The 17,723-nt window shown below is 49.8% G+C and overlaps 2 protein-coding genes across 2 annotated transcripts in view; one reads left to right on the top strand and one right to left on the bottom strand.

Annotated features, from left to right (window-relative positions):
- Positions 1–5,149: 5,149 nt before the first annotated feature.
- On the bottom strand, positions 5,150–9,857 carry ATF5 (activating transcription factor 5). The gene is made up of 3 exons (XM_026013717.2): positions 9,719–9,857; positions 7,341–7,637; positions 5,150–6,456 (listed from the first exon to the last, which is right to left on the bottom strand). The coding sequence occupies exons 2-3, from the start codon at positions 7,516–7,518 to the stop codon at positions 5,795–5,797; spliced, it is 840 nt and encodes a 279-aa protein (XP_025869502.1). The 5' UTR covers positions 7,519–7,637; positions 9,719–9,857; the 3' UTR covers positions 5,150–5,794.
- Positions 9,202–17,723, top strand: part of NUP62 (nucleoporin 62) — a 24,051-nt gene continuing 15,529 nt past the window's right edge. The window contains exon 1 of the mRNA XM_026013716.2: positions 9,202–9,794. The gene's annotated coding sequence lies outside the window, so the exon portion shown is untranslated. The remainder of the gene's footprint in view (positions 9,795–17,723) is intronic.

The raw sequence follows: 17,723 nt of genomic DNA, 5'->3' as shown, positions 1-17,723 counted from the left end.
AATAAAAAAAATTTAAAAAAATAAAAAGAAGACCCTCACCACAGTAAACTGGGGTCCTGTGTGAGTTTCCAGTAAACTGGGGTCCTGTATGAGTTTTCTAAGGCTCCTGTAACAATGTACCACAAACTTAGTCACTTAGAGCAACAGAAAATTCTTCTGTCACAGATCTGGAGGCAAGAAGTCTGCAGTCAAGGAGTCGGCAGGGGTACTTCCTCTGAAGGCTCTAGGGGAAGATCCATGCTTGTTTCTTCCAGATTCTGGTGGCTCCAGGTATTCCTGGGCTTGTGGCTGCATCACCCAAGTCTTTGCCTTTGTGATCACATGATGTCTCCTCTCTGATAGTGTGTGCCTTCTGTCTCTGATAAGGACACTTGCCATTACATTTACAAGCTATACCTGTTTTGTTTTGTTTTTTTTCCAAATATGGTCACATTCATAGGTTTCCAGGGTTCAGTAAGGACATAGGCATATTTTCTGGGGTGGGGGGTATTATTCTACCCACTATAGATCCCAAAGACTAAAACTACCAAGGGTGAACAAAGATTAAATTCACTCTACCAGTTCACAGAAGTGCAAGTGTCAGATAAAACCAAATGGAGGTAGGGTACCTGGGTGGTTTAGTGGTTGAGCATCTGCCTTTGGCTCAGGTTGAGATCCCGGGGCTCTGGGATTGAGTCCCACATCAGGCTCCCAGGAGGGAGACTGCTTCCCCTCTGCCTATGTCTCTGCCTTTCTCTGTGTATCAATCATGAATAAATAAATATAAATAAATAAAATAAAATAACAAAACTTTTAAATCACAGGAATACACAAATACATATTACATTAGCTGTCAGAGTAATGATGGCATCGCACATCACATAACATTGACAAAACTCCAGATTGTGGGGTGGGTGGGGGTGGGGTGGTGGCAAATAACATTTTCTTAAATTTTATTTATTTATTCATGAGAGACACAGAGTGAGAGGCAGAGACACAGGCAGAGGGAGAAGCAGGCTCCATGCAGGAAGCCCAATGTGGGACTCCATCCGGGGACTCCGGGATTGTGCCCTGAGCCAGAGGCAGCCGCTCCACCGCTGAGCCACCCAGGCGTCCCTCTAGTAACATTTTAGTATTATTATCAAAATACTTTTAACCATGCAAATCACCTGAAAGGATCTTGGCCACCCCAAGGCTTCCACACAATACTGCTGGCCTAAAAGCCCCAGCATTCTTGACCTACGCTGAGTCTTCCAATTTATTTTTATTTTTTAAAGATTTTATTTATTTTTTCAAGAAAAACAGAGAGGCAGAGACAGGCAGAGGGAGAAGCAGGGTCCCTGCGTGGGACTCAATCCCAGGACCCCGAGATCTCAACCTGAGCCAAAAGCAGATGCTCAACCACTGAGCCACCCAGGCATCCTTTTTTTCTTTTTTTCCAAGCTTTTATTTCCTTCCAATTTTATTTTATTAACCTTAGTCCCTGAAGTCCCACCAAATAGGATCACCTAGGTTCTGGCCGAGAAAATGGCCGCCCATCTCGCGACTACATTTCCCAGGCTCCCTTGCAGGTAGGTGTGACCGTGTGACTAAGCTCTCATCAAAGGAAAGGCCCAGTAAAGATGTGGAAAAACCGCAGCTCAAGGCCTTAAAAGGCGGCAGCTTGCTCTCCAGTATCTCTGTCCCATTTCCCGCTTGCTGTAATAAGGTCGTGGTGGTGGTGACTTTGCTTCAACCGAGCTGAAGGAGGAAAGAAACACCTTAGAATAATGGCTTCCAAGCTTCTCAGACCAGCAGTGATCTCACCTGGGAGTTGGCAAGAAAGGCAAATTCTCAGGCCCATCCAAGACTTGCTGAATCAGAAACGCTGGGGCTTGGGGCCCAGCACTCTGTGTTTCAAAAAACCCTCCAGGGGATTCTGATGAACACTCAATTTTGAGGACCACTGAGCTGGGAGCTGCAGAGCAGCAAGAGTGAATGACCTCAGGAGACCAGCTTGGATATTTATGTGAGAAAATCAATTTTCTATTTTATTAAAGCCTCTGTTATTTGGTCATTGGTAAATCAAATCAATATCTTAATCAACAATATACTTAAATATTGATTAAACAGCCTTGCTTTTTTTTTTTTAAGATTTTATTTATTTATTCATGAGAAACACAGAGAGGCAGAGGGAGAAGCAGGCTCCCCTGCAGAGAACCTGCTGCAGCACTTGATCCCAGAACCCCAGGATCACGACCTGAGCCAAAGGCAGACCTTTAACTACTGAGCTGCCCTGGTGCCCCAATTTTTTTTTTCTTAGATTTTTATTTTTAAGTAGTCTCTACACCCAAGATGGGGCTCAAACTCACAACTCTGAGATCAGGAGTCACGTGATCCACTGACTTGAGCCAGCAAGGTGCCTTTGATTCTTTTTTGAATTAAGAATTTCAAGGGGTGGGGGCGTCTAGGTGGCTCAGTTAAGCGTCGGCCTTAGACTCAGGTCATGATCTCAGGATCCCAGGATTGAGCTGCACATAGGGCTCCCTGCTCAGTGGGGGGCCTGCTTCTTCCGCCACCTCTGCTTCTCCCCCTGCTTGTGCTCTCTCTCCTTCTCTTTCTGTCAAATATGTAAATAAAATCTTAAGGGAAAAAAATGAATTTCAGGGGATGCCTGACTGTTGTGCCCAAGATTGCGAATCCGAGAAACCAAGGAGCCGACACCGATGCAAGTACATGAGGGTTTATTTACAAGCTCGAGCTTGGGTCCAAGTATACTCCATACAGCAGAGCAGGGACTTGGACCCCGAGACTAAGAAGCACAGCAGTGTTATAGGGGCCAGTGGCCAATGAGATTGTAACATACGCAGAAAGTTGCACAGTCATGTTGGTGCACACGCAGGTGGATCAACTGAATTACGATTCACCTTATAGTGACCAGTTGAACTAGCCTATTATTCTGGTTAGAATTGGCACGCAGGTTTGGCGGGCAAAAGAGGGGTTTTCATTCCTTGGCTGGTTAAAGGTCAGAGGTCCCGCATTCCTAAGTGTGCTGGTTTCTGATAAGGGTGTGCTTAATAGCTAAACTAGGGTGAGGGAGTGCCTTAAACAATAGGCAGGTCGTGCGGGGGAGGGGGGCTTACATGAGATGGCAGGTGGAGCCCACCATCCACAAATGGAGTTAGTCCTGCTCTGCTTGTCCAGGAGTAGGAGATTTTTGTTAGATTTCCTGGGTCCCACATGACTGGCTCAGTCAGAAAAGCCTGCAACTCTTGATCTCAGGTCATGAATTTGGGCCCCACACTGAATGTAGAGTTTAAATAAAAAAAAAAAAAAAAAAAAAACTTAGGGGATCCCTGGGTGGCTCAGGGGTTTGACGCCTGCCTTTGGCCCAGGGCGCGATCCTGGAGTTCTGGGATCGAGTCCCGTGTCGTGCTCCCGGCATGGAGCCTGCTTCTCCCTCCTCCTGTGTCTCTGCCTCTCTCTCTCTCTATCATAAATAAATAAATCTTAAAAACAAAACAAAACAAAAAAAACTTAGGGACACCAGGATGGCTAGATCAGTTGAGTGACCAACTCGATTTTGGCTCAGTCATGATACTGGAGTGGTGAGATCCAGCTCTGCATTGGGCTCCACACTTGACACAGTCTGCTTGAGATTCTCTCTCTGCCCCTCCTCCCTCCCTCTCAAATAATCATTACAAACTTTTTTATTAATGAATTTTAAGGGTGCCTGGATGGCTTAATCAGTTAAGCATCTGACTTTGGCTCAGGTCATAATCTCAGGGTCCTGGGATCAGCCCTGAATGGCTCCCTGCTCAGTGGGGAGTCTGCTTCTTCCTCTCCCCCTGCCTCTACCCCTACCCTCCCATGTGTGCACTTGTGTGCATTTTCTCTCAAATAAATATTTACTTTAAAAAAAAAAGAATTAAAAAAATAAAAAGAAAAAAAGAATTTTAGGCATATATCTCAAACCCATCAGGATGGCTACTATTAAAAAACACGCAGAAAATAACAAGTGTTGGCAAAGGTGTGGAGAAATTGGAGCCTTTGTGTACTGTTGATGGGAATGTAAAATGGTACAGCTGCTAAGGAAAAGTTAGGCATTTCCCAAGAAAATTAAAAATAGAATTACCATATGATCCAGCAATTCCACTTCTTAGATAAACCTCGAGGACCTGAAACACTAGCTCATATAAGTGGAATCATACACTAATTATCTTTTTGTGACGGCTTATTTCACTTAGCATAACATCCTCAAGTTTTATCCATGTTGTAGCAGCTGTCAGAATTTGCTTCCTTTTTAACACTGAATTATATTCCACTACATATCTATACTCAGCCTCCCCTGCAGCTAGAAAGGCCCATGTAGCATAGTTCTGGATGAGGTGCAGGCAGAAATCTACCAGACTGAGAAAGTTTTGACCTGCCTTGAATTCATACATAATGCCTGGAGCTGTGGTCTCCATCTTGTGACTATGAGGGAAAAACCAAGAGAATCAAAGAGCCCTCAGCAACAGCAGCCTTTGACAGCTGGCTGGCTCCTCAGCAGGGGTAGCCCAGGACCCTTGAAGCAGCATCTAGGCCCTTTTGTTTCAATATGGTCCTTTTTGGTGTGTGTGACAAGAAGCACAATACGTTTGCTATTCTTTCTTTTGTGATGTAAGTAATAAATAGTCTGGATCTGGGGCACCTGGGTGGGTTAGTCAGTTGAGTGACTAGCTCTTGCTTTGGGCTCAGGTCATGATCTCAAGGTCATGAGATTGAGCCCTGTATTGGGTTCCACCCTCAGCATGGGGTCTGCTTGTTCCTTTCCCTCCCTCCACCTCCAATTTGCACACACTCTCATGCTTAAGTAAATAAATGGTCTGGATCTAAAAATGGGTCTTGTGTCTTTACCAGTACAATCATTGGATCTGGACCTTGGCCATGTGCCAAGTGTGTATGCTTAACCTTAAGTATTATTTTTAAAAAGATGTATTTATTCATGAGGGACACAGAGAGAGGCAGAGACATAGAGGGAGAAGCAGGCTCTGTAGGGGACCTGATGCAGGACTCAATCCCAGGACCCGAGCCGAAGGCAGGTGCTTAATCACTGAGCCACCCAGGTATTATATGTTCTATGTACTGTTGGTATCACCTTTGGCCTAAGACTGCCCTCCCCAACTTCTCTCCATGACAAAGACACAGACCAGAGGAAATTCTTCATTTTATTTCTCTGCTCACAAACCACCAAAACAATCAGCCCCTCCCCCAACCCCATCACAAACACTGATTTCTTCCCAGAGCTAAAATGAACTCCCAGTCACCAACTATGGCCATCCCCCAGCCTGCCCACCTCCCCATCTACCTGCAAATTCACCTGCTCTGTGAACTTGGCCGCCTTTTGGCTTCCTGCCCAAATATATTTCCCCAAGGTCACTTGGCTTGCTTTTTTGTTTCTATTGTTATAAGGCCACCATTCCTGAAACCCTCCCAGCCTCACATCCGGGCTGGCTCTCCTGTCCCTGGCTGCACAGTCGTTCTGCATAGCTTCCCGGGAGGCCAGATTTGGAGACCCTCCTCTGCTCCCCGAATTCCCTGCAGGCCTGAGTCCCTCAGCTGTTAGATGAGTGCAGATGTTGACTATGGCCAAACATGATTCTGGGGAGGGAAAAGGGGAGCAGATTCAGAAATGGACAGGAGAGGAAACAAAGATGATGGGAGGCGGCAGAGGTGGGGTGGATGGGGGAGACAGACAGGGAGATGATGGAGGGACCCTCCTACCTCAAACTCGGACACAGAGGGTAGGTGGAGATGAAGACCAGTGTACCCTATAGCCCAAAGCCCCTGCCCTCTAGCTGTTCCGGGTCCTCTGGCTTCGAGCCTTATACACCTCGATGAGCAGATCCTTGACATACTGGATCTCACGCTCCACAGACTCAGCCCTCTCCCTCAACTCTCGGTTGCGTGCCTCCAGCCCCTGGCACTCGCCCTCCAGGGCCTCGCCCTCTGCCCGCTTCCTCTGGCGGTACCTCAGAGCTGCTGACTTGTTCTGGTCTCTCTTCTTTTGCTTGCGGTCCCCTCGAGTAGTGGCAGGATTGGGGTAGGGGGCTGGGCGAGGAGGTGGAGGAGGAGGAGGGGGCTGCTGTGGTGGGGGCAAGGATGCCAACGCTGAGTCGCCCTGCCCAGCCTCGCTGTGGCAGTAGATGGCCAGTAAGTCAAGGGTATCCAGGGCAGGGGGCTGGGGGAGGTCAAAGGTGGGGAGAGGAAGTGGAAGGGGGAGGGGTGGTGCTGATGGTGGTGGCTGTGGTTGGGGGGAGGATGGTGGGAGAAGTGGAGCATCAAGAAAGAAGTCTTCCATTTGTTCCAGCTCTTTCTTGAGGAGGGAGGCCATAGCTTCCAGGTCAGGAGGGGGTGGGGAAGGTGGGGGGAAGGCACCTTGGGGCAAGGGGGGCTCCAGGGGCAGGAGGGCTGTAAAGTCCACCCGCTCAGTCATCCAGTCAGAGAAGCCGTCACCTGGAGGATTGGAGGAAGGACATAAACGTCCTTGAGTTCCTGGTCTTCTACCCAACCTGGTGATCATTCATGCCTGCTTCATACATGCCATTCATTGAGTGAAACTACCAAGCAGCCAATCAGTCAACCAACCAATCAACGAATCATCAGACCACTCAACAAATCAACAAACCAGCCAAGAAATCAAACATCTAACCAACCAGTTAACCAATCAATCAACAAACAGTTCAACCCATTAACTAACCAATGAACCAGTGAACCAATCAACGACCCAAAAAACAAGTCGAGCAGACATTTCTTCAACCATTCCAACACCTGCTTTCCTGATTACCCTACATCTGTAGTTTCTGATTTACTCTCTAGTCTTAAAAGGCAAACTAGATCACACACACAACACACCCTGTTTCATCCTTATTTCATTAATTATTGAGAACCCACTATGTGCCAAGTACTTGGAATATGCTAATGAATAAAATAACTCTTGCCCCAGGGCCTCTGAGGATGCTGTTTCCTCTACCTGAAAAGCTCTTCCCTTGGGTCTTTTCATGGTTTATTCCTTCCCAGCCTTTAGGTCTCAGTCAAAATGTTACCTATGTGTTTCCTGGCTACCCACTCTAAATTAGGACTTTTTCATTTTTTGGTTAGCTACGAAGTGTTTTCCACTTATCCCAATACATCATCACCTAATTTTCTTTTGTCAGCCTCCCCACTTCAGTGTGAGTTCCAAGAGGGCTGGGGTTATGTTAATCTTGTCTCCGCTATATTCCCTAGCCCCTAAAAGCCATCCCTGGAGCATTACAGCTATTTATTGAGTGAATCAATGAATTCTTCTCCCCTGATCCATGCCCCAGCTCACCCCACCTCCATTCTCTACCTGCCCTTACCTGCCAGGGGCTCTCCTCCCCCTGGGAGCCCGCCCTCCAGGGCTCCCCCAAGGATTTCATAGGGGCCCAGGGGGGCAGGAGCCAGGGGGAGTTTCCCATAGTCTACGAGCCAGCCCAGCCCGCTAGCTGGGAGCAGGGCCTTGTCCAGCTCCAGCCCCAGGGTCGCCAGGAGTGACATGGCTGCGGCACAGGCTCTGGGCACGTGTGGCAATGAAGAACGCTGAACCAACAGCTGGAAGGAGGCTCTGGAGGTTGCTCAGCTGGGCAAAGACAGGCACCAAGGCGAAAGTGGAAGACCTACAAGTGAGACAGAAGAGGTTATGTCAGAGGCCATCCTCATCCACAGCCAAAGTCACAGAGAAACCAAGCCACAGCTCCATGTCCCCAAGGTCCTTCCTACCTTCCCCTTCCAATTGGGTTTGAGACTGCACCTTGCCCTATCAGAATTCTAAATCTATGCTTTCTTTCCCCCAATTTCTGAGCCTCACCCACTCCCAAAGAAATTCTCTTTGGGCCCCACTGTTTTTCTTTTCTTTTCTTTTCTTTTTTTTCTTTTCTTTTCTTTTCTTTTCTCTTTTCTTTTCTTTTCTCTTTTCTTTCCTTCCTTCCTTCCTTCCTTCCTTCCTTCCTTCCTTCCTTCCTTCCTTCTTTCCCTTCCTTCCTTCCTTCCTTTTCTCTTTCTCTCGTTTCTTTCATGAGATACACAGAGCCAGGCAGAGACATAGGCAGAGGGAGAAGCAGGCTCCCCCTGGAGAGCCCAATGCAGAACTTGTCCCAGGACTCTGGGATCACACCACCTGAGCCAAAGGCAGATGCTTCTCCACTGAGCCACCCAGGTGCCCCTCTTTGGGCCCCACTTACTTTTCTTTAGAATTCCCAAGCCCCGTTCCTTCCTATACAGAAGCCTAATGGTCTCCCAGGGAAATTTCCTTAAGCCCTTCCCTCCCACCTAACAAAATTCCACTTCATTTAAAAAAAAAATTCAGGGCAGCCCGGGTGGCTCGGCGGTTTAGTGCCGCCTTCAGCCCAGGGCCTGATCCTGGAGACCCGGGATCAAGTCCCACGTCGGGCTCCCTGCATGGAGCCTGCTTCTCCTTCTGCCTGTGTCTCTGCCTCTCTCTCTCTCCTCTCTGTGTATTCTTTTTTTTTTTTTTTTTTTAATTTTTTTTTATTTATTTATGATAGAGAGAGAGAGGCAGAGGCAGAGACACAGGCAGAGGGAGAAGCAGGCTCCATGCACCGGGAGCCCAACGTGGGACTCGATCCCGGGTCTCCAGGATCGCGCCCTGGGCCAAAGGCAGGCGCCAAACCGCTGCGCCACCCAGGGATCCCCTCTCTCTGTGTATTCTTATTAATAAATAAATAAAATCTTTAAAAAAAAAAATTTCAATCCCAGGAGAATTTTCTTCCAGCCACACCCCTTCCTCTAAAGTATTTCCTTTAGGCTCCACCCCCTCTAAACACTCGGCTCAAAAATCAGCTCCCAGGGGAATTCCCCCAGCCCTGCCCCTCCAAACTGTGGTCTACTAAGTCCCACGGTTTCTTTTTAACTTCGCGGTGACCGCCCCAGTCCCTTCCCGTCCAATTACCTTAGCCCCCCACTTCATTCCCGGGGATACCCCAGAGGCCCCGCCTTCTCTCCGTTGAAACCCCACCCTAGGTAAATTTGCTTAACCACGCCCCTTCGCACGATAGACCCCGCCCACCCGTCGCGGCCGCTGTGATCCTAGCTCCACCCCCTTCCTTACAGGTGGCCTCTAAGCCTCGCCTTCCGCCCTGTCAATCTGAGTCAGCCCCACCCAACCCCGCCCCGGCAAGGGGCCGAATGAAACGTAAATTGTGTTGTGCGCATGAGCAAGGTGGAGCTCGGATACGGGAGCCGGCCGGCGGAGACCGGCTCCCCAACAACGACCCTTCCACACGCCTCTCTCGCAGGGCTAAAGCGCATGCTCCGCCACCGATCCAATTGTTCTCTCAGGCCTGCAGGGTTGGGGAGTCAGTGCGCATGTGCAGCTGCTTACTGCCCGCCCTTCACTCAAAAAATACGGAGTCTGGTGGGCTTGTGCACATGAGCAACCGCTCGCGGACAGACTCATTCGGGGGGCGGGGGGCGAACCCACCGCTTGGGGCTAGTGCGCAGGCGCACTGCGCGCAGGCCGTCTTTAAACTCCAGCATTCTAGGGAAGAACGTACCCTTCCCCCACTGGACCGAATGCGCATGCTCGGCCACGTGCCAAAGACGCGTTTCCCTCTTCTGCGCCTGCGCGACCGTGATTCCTCACTCTCGTCTCCCCACCCCCCAGGCCTGGTCGTGAAGGCCGCGAGCTTCGAAAGGGCGGGAAAGGCGGTTGGAGAGGGAGGGGCGAGCGGTTACTCACTCCATGGCTACGGAAAGGAGAGGCGGCGGCGGCCTCAGCTGAAGAAAAGAAGGCGGTAGAGAAGAGCGCAAGCGCGGTGAGCGCGGAAACGGGCCGGGACACGGAGGGGTCGCGGCTACAGAGCCATAGCCGGGGTTGGGCGGGCGGAGATGGCGTCTCGGTAGCCTGAAGAGAGATTGTGATCTGTGGATGGGGAATGAGGCGGCCCCGGGGAGTGGGGACAGATATACAGGGGATGGCGCAGCACGGCCTCCCCGGATCCTTCCGCGCCCCGCCCCGCCAGGCCCCAACCGGGAGGCGGGCCTGGCCTCTCCTCTCGGGAATCCTGGGATCCACTCCCCTCCTCCTCCCGACGCGGAGTTAGGCCTTCTCCTTCCTCTGACCCGGGGACCAGCTCCGTCTTCCTACCCCAGGGGTTCCGGCCCCCCTCCTCCCTCCAACTCTGGGGTCCTGTTCTCTGTCTCTCTGACTCAGGTCCCCTCCCCCCCGATTCTAGGGATTCGATCCCTCGCCTTCTCTGAGATCTGCGCTAGTTCACTTTTGGTTTCTTTTGCCCTAGTTCTCGAATTTCCGGCCAGCCACATGCTGGACTCCTAGCCCCAAACTGCCGCCCCACGCTAAGAATCCTTTTTGTGGGTTAGACTCTTGTCTGAGTCACAATGAGACCGCGCGCGCCGTTCAAATCTCAGACCTGCGATGGTGGCCAAATCAAGTTCTCTAGTCTCGTAGATCGGGAACTGCCTGTAAAATGAAGAAAATAATCAATTCTGCCTGATGAGAATCAAGTCGATGCCTGTGAAACCCAGAGCCCGGCTCTTAATTGCCTATTTAATGTATCTTATTTTTAATAGGAACTCTGGGGTTGAGTCTCAACCATACCTCCTGCCCTGGCAAGATCCCCAGACATTTGACCATACAATAGCTGCTAGTAGGTCATTCTTGTGTCTTCTTCACTTCTTCAAGGTGTCAGTAATTGCCAAACATCCCCACCTTTCCCTGTTCCAGATGATGGACGCTCACCCGCAACACCGGCACAGTTGCAGAGAAGCAGGCATCATCACCCTGACTCTAGCTTTTCTCCATCCTCTACCCACCTCCCATCAGCCCTTATCCTCAGCCCTCCTTTCAGGCCAATTGGTTCTGCTTCAGCTGCCCCCCACTGGATCAGTTTACCAACCCTGCCCCAAAATAGGGAGATCTGCACTGCCGTTGCTAAAAGAGAGGGGGCTTCCTGGCCATTCCCTCCTATGCACTAGACCCTCCACTGGCCCAAGTAGGTATGGGTCTTTGCTTCCCACCTTGCATCTGTCCACAGCAGGACACCTAGAGTTCAACTTAACATCACAGGTGGTGGTTCTGAGGTCCAGAGAAGGTGGGGGAACTCTGATCTTGAGACTTATTTGGGAATGAAGATACGCAGGCTTCAGTTGCATGCAGGAAGTCCTTCTTGGGATCTGACCACTTTCACTTAGAGCACTTACTGTGCACTGTGCCAGTATTTGAAGACCTGACCTATAGGAGCTAGGTTATTACCTAGGCAGCATGAGTAGCAGTTAAGTGCAGACTCTGGCGCCCAGTTTTGGGTTCAGACCTTGTCTCTACTCCACTTATTAGCTTACTGTCAATTTCTTTTTTTCCCTGTGCCTCGGTTTCCACTATGTTCAAATCTCAGACCTGCGATGGTGGCTACATTATTGTATCGCTACGTTTCTATTAACTCCATATAGAAACTTAGCGATACATGTGGCAGCTAACAGTGCTTACTTCTGGGGTGCCTGGCTGGCTCAGTCAGTAAAGCATGTGACTCTTGATCTTCAGGTTGTGAGTTTGAGCCCCATGTCAGAAGTAGAGTTTACTTAAAGAAACAGTGCCAGGCAGCCTGGGTGGCTCAGCGGTTTAGCGCCACCTTCAGCCCAGGGCCTGTTCCTGGAGACCCGGGATCGAGTCCCACATTGGGCTCCCAGCATATGGAGCCTGCTTCTCCCTCTGCGTGTGTCTCTGCCTTTCCCGGTGTCTCTCATGAATGGATAAATAAAATCTTAAATAATAATAATAATAAGTAGTGCCTACTTAGTACTGTCACAAGGATTCAATGAATTAATTCATAATTCAGGTCAAGCATTTAGATTAGTCCTCCTTTCCGCCCCCCTCCAAATCTTAAGTCTTCTAAAAACATCTATTATGTACACATGGACTAGGTAATTTAAGTAAATTTTTATTTTAGAATAATTTTTTTGGACAGCTCCAGTGCCCCAGCGGTTTAGCACTGCCTTCGGCGCGAGGTGTGATCCTGGAGACCCAGGATCGAGACCCACGTCGGGCTTCCTGCATGGAGCCTGCTTCTCCCTCTGCCTGTGTCTCTTCCTCTGTGTGTGTGTGTGTTGGTCATGAATAAATAAATTAAAAATCTTTAAAATTTTTTTTTATTTTTACAGAAAAGTTACAAACATAGTGCGGAGAGTTTCCATATACCCCACATCCATTTTCCCCGTTGTTGACCTCTTTAACATTTCTGTGATATATTTGTCACAACTAAAGAACCCACGTCGGTATGGGATTTTAAAGCACACACGTCATTTTGATATTCTGATTTCACTAGTTGTTTTGGGTTTTGTTTTTGTAGATATTTACTTTAGAGAGCACAGGCAGGGGGAACAGCAGAGGGAGAAGCAGGCTCCCCACTGAGCAAGGAGCCCTACCCAGGGCTTGATCCCAGGACCTTGGGATCATGACCTGAGCAGAAGGCAGATGCTTAACCGACTGAGCCACCCAGGCACCCCTCGCTAGTTGTTCTTAATGCTGTTTTTTTGTTCCAGGATGCCGTATCACATTTAATCATCGTGTCTCCTTAGCCTCCTCTGGTCTGCAGCAGTTTCTCAGACTTTCTTAGATTTTCATGACCTTGGGAGATTTGAAGAGTGCTGGTTGGTTATTGTATGTGACATCCCTTAATTTGGTTTTGTTTCATAGACTGGGGACTATGGGTTTTTGAGAGGGTGGCCAGGTAGGATATCTTTTAGTAACTAGAAATGAATTTGCTTAGTATGGGAATCATGTTGCCAGCTGTATGCCACATATGCTGACTGAGGAGATGTTCGGGCAAGGACCCTGGTTCCCCCTGTCCTACCCCCTTGCACCTTTTTCTCTTTCTAGCTGTTGAATCTCACCCAGTTCAGCCCTGGTACCAGCTGTCCCACTGAAACAGCTTGACTGATTCCTACTGAATGGGTGCCAGTTTGCACACTTTGCTCCCTAGTCCTTCCTGGTGCATTCTAATTTGTGGGTGGTGGGTTATCAGTGGCTGCCTTTGAGCCCAGATCTTGGCACCCTGAGCCCTCTCCTATGCCTGCTCTTGATCTGGATCTGTAGCACTTCCAGGACTCAAATGCCTCTGCCTCCCTCAGCTTGCAGTCTTCCAGGGTCCAGGTGCCCAAGTCCCTTTCAATTCCTGAGCTGGGCCTGGGAGCATGGGTGGGGCTTCTGGGGACTCTTTTTCAGTGCGGAGGAGCCAGGCTTGGGAAATGAGGCAGGCATTGCAGGCAGGTTGCATCACCCTTGCTCTTTGATGGGGAGGGGGAGTAGGGGGATTCTCTGGGGGCCCCCAGCGCACCTGGCAACAATTCCTGGTTAGCACAGCCCTAGAGCCCTGGATTGGGAAGAGGTCCCAGCACAGCAAAGGAGGGGACAGGAGAGTTAGCTACCTGTGCTGGACCCTGAGTATCTGAGACTCAGTGCTGAGAAGGGGCCTCAGATCAGAAAAGCTAACCTGCTTGTCTTGCAGGCGCAAGACAAGCCCCAAGAGATGAAGAGGGTTGTGCATAACCACAGTGCTGGTTAGAGCCCAGGCTTCCATGGTATCGTATAGCTTCCAACGCCCTACGGGCCCCAGGGAGAGCCTGTTTTCTCTCAGATCTATGAGGTCCCTGACCCCCAGCCTAGAGCATAGCCTACTGGGAGGCCACCTCATCCAGACCTTCACCTCAGGTTTGCTGCTGCTCACAGTTGCCAAATTCTATCGATTCCCAACATACTCCTCCCCATCTCCCCTATCCTAGTGGAGGCCCTCCTCACCAGCCACCCCTCAGTGGTTTCCCAATCAAGGTGACAGCTTGGCATGTGATGGAAAATGGACAGAGTTTGCATCAGATGGACCTAGATTCTTTCTGAAGAGGTGCTAGGGCAGGTACCTGGGTCATGCAGAGGGGGAGGGAGAGTAGGCAGGATTTGGAAGTGGATGGCCTAGCAAACAAGAGAGGAAGGCCAAGGCCATCCCATTTGGGGAAAGGGCAGTGTAGGGGCCAGGCATGTAGAGCATCAAGCTGCCACGTGGCCCGGTAGCTCAGAGTCTTCCACTCTTTCCTGCTGTGTGTCTCTGGGCAGAGGCAGCTTCAACTCTTCCAGCCTAGGTAGGCCCCTCACTGCTGTACCAGCTGTGGCACCTTGTTCATCTTCTATATTGTTTCCTGTGGCATATCATACACTTAGTGGCTCAAAACAACACATATTTAAATTTTTTCCTTTTCAGTTCTGATGACTGCAAGTCTAAAATAGGTTCACAGGGCTGTGTTCCTTCTGGAGGCTATAGAGGAGAATCCATTTTCTTCTCTTTCCAGAGGTGCTTGTGCTCCTCGGCTCATGGCCCTTCTTGTATCAATCTGACCTCTGCTTCCACCATCTCCTCTCTTGTTTTTTCCTTTGATTTTCTTGCTCTCTCTCTCATCAGGGGCCTTACATTGGAGCTCACCCAGATCATCCAGGAGAGTATCTCCGTTACTAACTAGATCCTCAATTTAATCATATGTGCACACTACTTTTTGCCATGTAGAATAATACAGTCACAGGTTCTGGGGACTAGGATGTGGACCTCTTTGGGGAGACATTATCCAGCCCACTACACTTTCCTTTGGGAGCTCTTTTTCTCATCTTGATGAAGGCTAGCAGCCCTTGGGTGCTCCTTCCTAGAGGAAAAGGACTGGGCAAATTTAAGGTAATTGACCACATAGTGCCCTAGAACTCAGGATGCTGTCACTTACTGCTGTGTGACCTCCAGCAAGATACTGCACCCCTACTGTGGCATCATCACTAAAGTGGGGACAGTAACAGAACCTTCAGAGGGCAGTGGATAAGGATCAAAGGGGTAATACATGAAAAGGCCTGTAACAGTTCCTGGCTCAGCAAGTAAGCTCCATAAACCAGACAGCCCTGTATCAGGGAGAGGCCAGCAAAGCCTCTGGGCTACTCAGAGGTGGCCCAGCCTGCCCCACAACAGTGCTGGCCTGGTGGCGCAGAGCTTCCAATTTTACGGAAGTTGGAAATCCAGCATTTTCTGAGATCCGGGTTTTAAAAGTGGGCAAGTAATTAAGAGAAACCCCCAACAAACCATGAGTGTGGATAGACTCAGTCTGTGGGTCCTCCCTGACCTTTGGTTCAGTGCTTCCCCCACCCACCCCCATCTGTAATCCTCTCTGCCCAGAACAGAGAACAAAAGAAACCCAAGTACTCCTCATTCCAGAATTGCTGAAAATTTGGACCACACCCCTCCCTGCTGGACTGATCCAGTTTGAGGAAGAGTGGGGCCTTGTTCCCACCCAGTCCCATGTCAAATCAAGAGAGCTGTGTTTATGCAGAGCAGGAGGGGAGGTCTCAGGAATTGTCCTTAGGGGATTGGGTGTCTGCCAAGGAGGAGCTGGTGTCTTATTACCCTGTCTATCCTTATCAGCTGTCCATACCTCCAGCTGGAGGCCTTCAGGAACACAACTTGGGTTTCTTGCTGTTATCAGCTGGGGAGCTATCCACTACTGGGGCCCTCAGGGCATCTCAGTAAGTGAGTGTTAAGGAGGACTTACTATGGGAGCTGGGTTAAGTTAGGTAACTGGGGAGGGTTCAGGGAAGCAGGCTTTGCTCTGGATTGGAGGCAAGTTTGTGACTGGGTATCTGTATCTTATCTAGAGCCAGGAGGAAGGAACAGAGCTAACGCTGTGGTTAATGTAAGAAGCACGCGTCAGCTCTGAGCCAGGAAAGGGATTTAGGTCCTTTTTATGCTTTGGACAGTGTTTGTGCTTCTTTGTAGAAGCATTTCAGAGTGATCTTATTTTGTCTTGGTCCCCCACAGTCAGTGGCCTGCCTGATGTTGGTCACCTCTGAAGTTGTTCTGTCTGACCAGAGCCTGCCAGACCTGGCTCCTAGGGCTGCTTTCCCTTTCTCAGAGCAAATGAACTCATCCTTCCAAGTGGGGGAGGAGTGTTGGGGAGCCCCTGCTGTGTGGTGGGCCACACACCTATAGTTCCCACAGGATGGCTTGAGCACAGAGGAAGGTAGCAGGACCTGAACCCAGCCAGCCCTTGTGGGATGGCCATAGTGGGAGCTGAGGGTGGCAGGAGAGAGGGAAAGAAGCAGAGGCAGGGAACATAACCGGAAAACCTCACAAGCCCCCAAGGTCCCCAGGTGTCCCCCATGGAGAGCATTGGGTCAGCGTCAGCAGAGCCCCACTCAGTTCAAGAGCCCTTTGCCCTTCTCCTCTGCCAGCCCCCACCCAGAGCAGGAACAGATTTCGGAGATAGGAACAGGAGAGAGCAGCTGATGCCCCCCTTCACTCCAATCCTTCAGGAGACTAGCCTGAGGCTGGAGAAGGTGGACGGCACTGAATTGGGTTCACTATGAAATCTACACAAGTCTGGAAGGTGACAGACATGCCCGAGATGTCTTTAGAGAGTGGGGAGGAAGTACTAGACCTGGCACATGGTGGATGCAGGGGGTGAGGGGGCCTTGGGTAGGTGGAAAAGTCACATTGGAGAGGCTCATGAGGGGTTAACTCAGCTCTGGGATTGCACAGCCTGGGTCAGTACTGACTACCTGTTTGTGACTTTGGGTAAGGTGCTAAAGTTCTCTTGAATTTAGTTTGCTCATCTGTAAAGTGGGGTCACAAACAGTTCCCACCTCATAAAGTTGGGAGTCGGTGCAGGTAAAGCACTGCAAACAGCCCAGCACAAAATAAACACCCTGAAATGTTAGCATGGTGTTTGTTACCCAGAGGCCGGTGGGAGCTGTGATTGGTTTCTAGTTCTCTGCCTCCCACTTTTGGTGGCTTTTCACCAGTTTCCCAGAGAAACTATCTTCATGGCAACTGTCTCTACCACAACCTGTCCTGGACCTTTTCTTCCCTCACCAGTGACATCACTGTCTCTCCCCTGAGACGCTGGTGTTGATTACAGGGAGTGAGGCTGGGGAGGGAGCACAGGTGTGTGCGATTCTAGACACTACCCTCCCCACCTGCCATCTGCTGTGCTCTTAGAATCCCTCTCCATGTCACCCCCATGCCCAGCTGCATCTCAGGGAACGTCTGATGGCCTCACAGCTGACTAGAGCATTTCAACTCCAGTCTCCTTCCCAGGCCAGCTTTACTTATCTCCCAGGAGAAAGCATGAGTAAGCAGAGGAAACTTCTCTGCCCAGCCCCTGCCCTCAAGGTAAAGTCAGGACTGAGCCTGGTCCCTGCCCACCACTGCAGCCTTACATCTGCCTTTCTGGCATCCCATGCCTGGTTGGTTTGTTTATTGGCTTTATTTTGAGCATTGTATAACACACATCCATTTATTAAAGTCTATATAATTCAGTGGTTTTCAGTACATTCATAGAGTTGTGCAGCCATTACTACAATCTAATTTTGAAACATCTTCATTATCCCCCAAAGAAACCCCATGTTCCACATCCATTAGCAGCCACACCCTGTTCCCCCATCCCTCAACCCTAAGCAACTGCTAACCTACTTTCTGTCTAGATTTGTCTATCCTATCTAGATATTTCGTATGAATGGAATCGTGTCATAGATGGTCCTTTGTTTGGTTTTCAGGGTTCATCCGTTTGTAGCATATGTTAATACTTAATCTTTTTTTTTCCCCCTAAGATTTGATTTATTTGAGATGGAGAGCATGCAAGCATGAGCCAGGGGAGGGACAGGGACAGGGGCAGAGGGAGAAGCAGACTCCCCACTGAGCAGAGAGCCCACC

Source organism: Vulpes vulpes, chromosome 1 (assembly GCF_048418805.1).
Source record: "Vulpes vulpes isolate BD-2025 chromosome 1, VulVul3, whole genome shotgun sequence".
Taxonomy (NCBI): domain Eukaryota; kingdom Metazoa; phylum Chordata; class Mammalia; order Carnivora; family Canidae; genus Vulpes; species Vulpes vulpes.
Note: the sequence above shows the minus strand (reverse complement) of the source record. Positions and strands in the feature narration are given on the sequence as shown.

Coding starts and splice junctions, on each gene's coding strand:
- ATF5 (XM_026013717.2), bottom strand. CDS start 7,518: ATGTCACTCCTGGCGACCCTGGGGCTGGAGCTGGACAAGGCCCTGCTC. Junction 6,457..7,340: donor GGGAGGAGAGCCCCTGGCAG/GTAAGGGCAGGT, acceptor CCAATCCTCCAG/GTGACGGCTTCTCTGACTGG.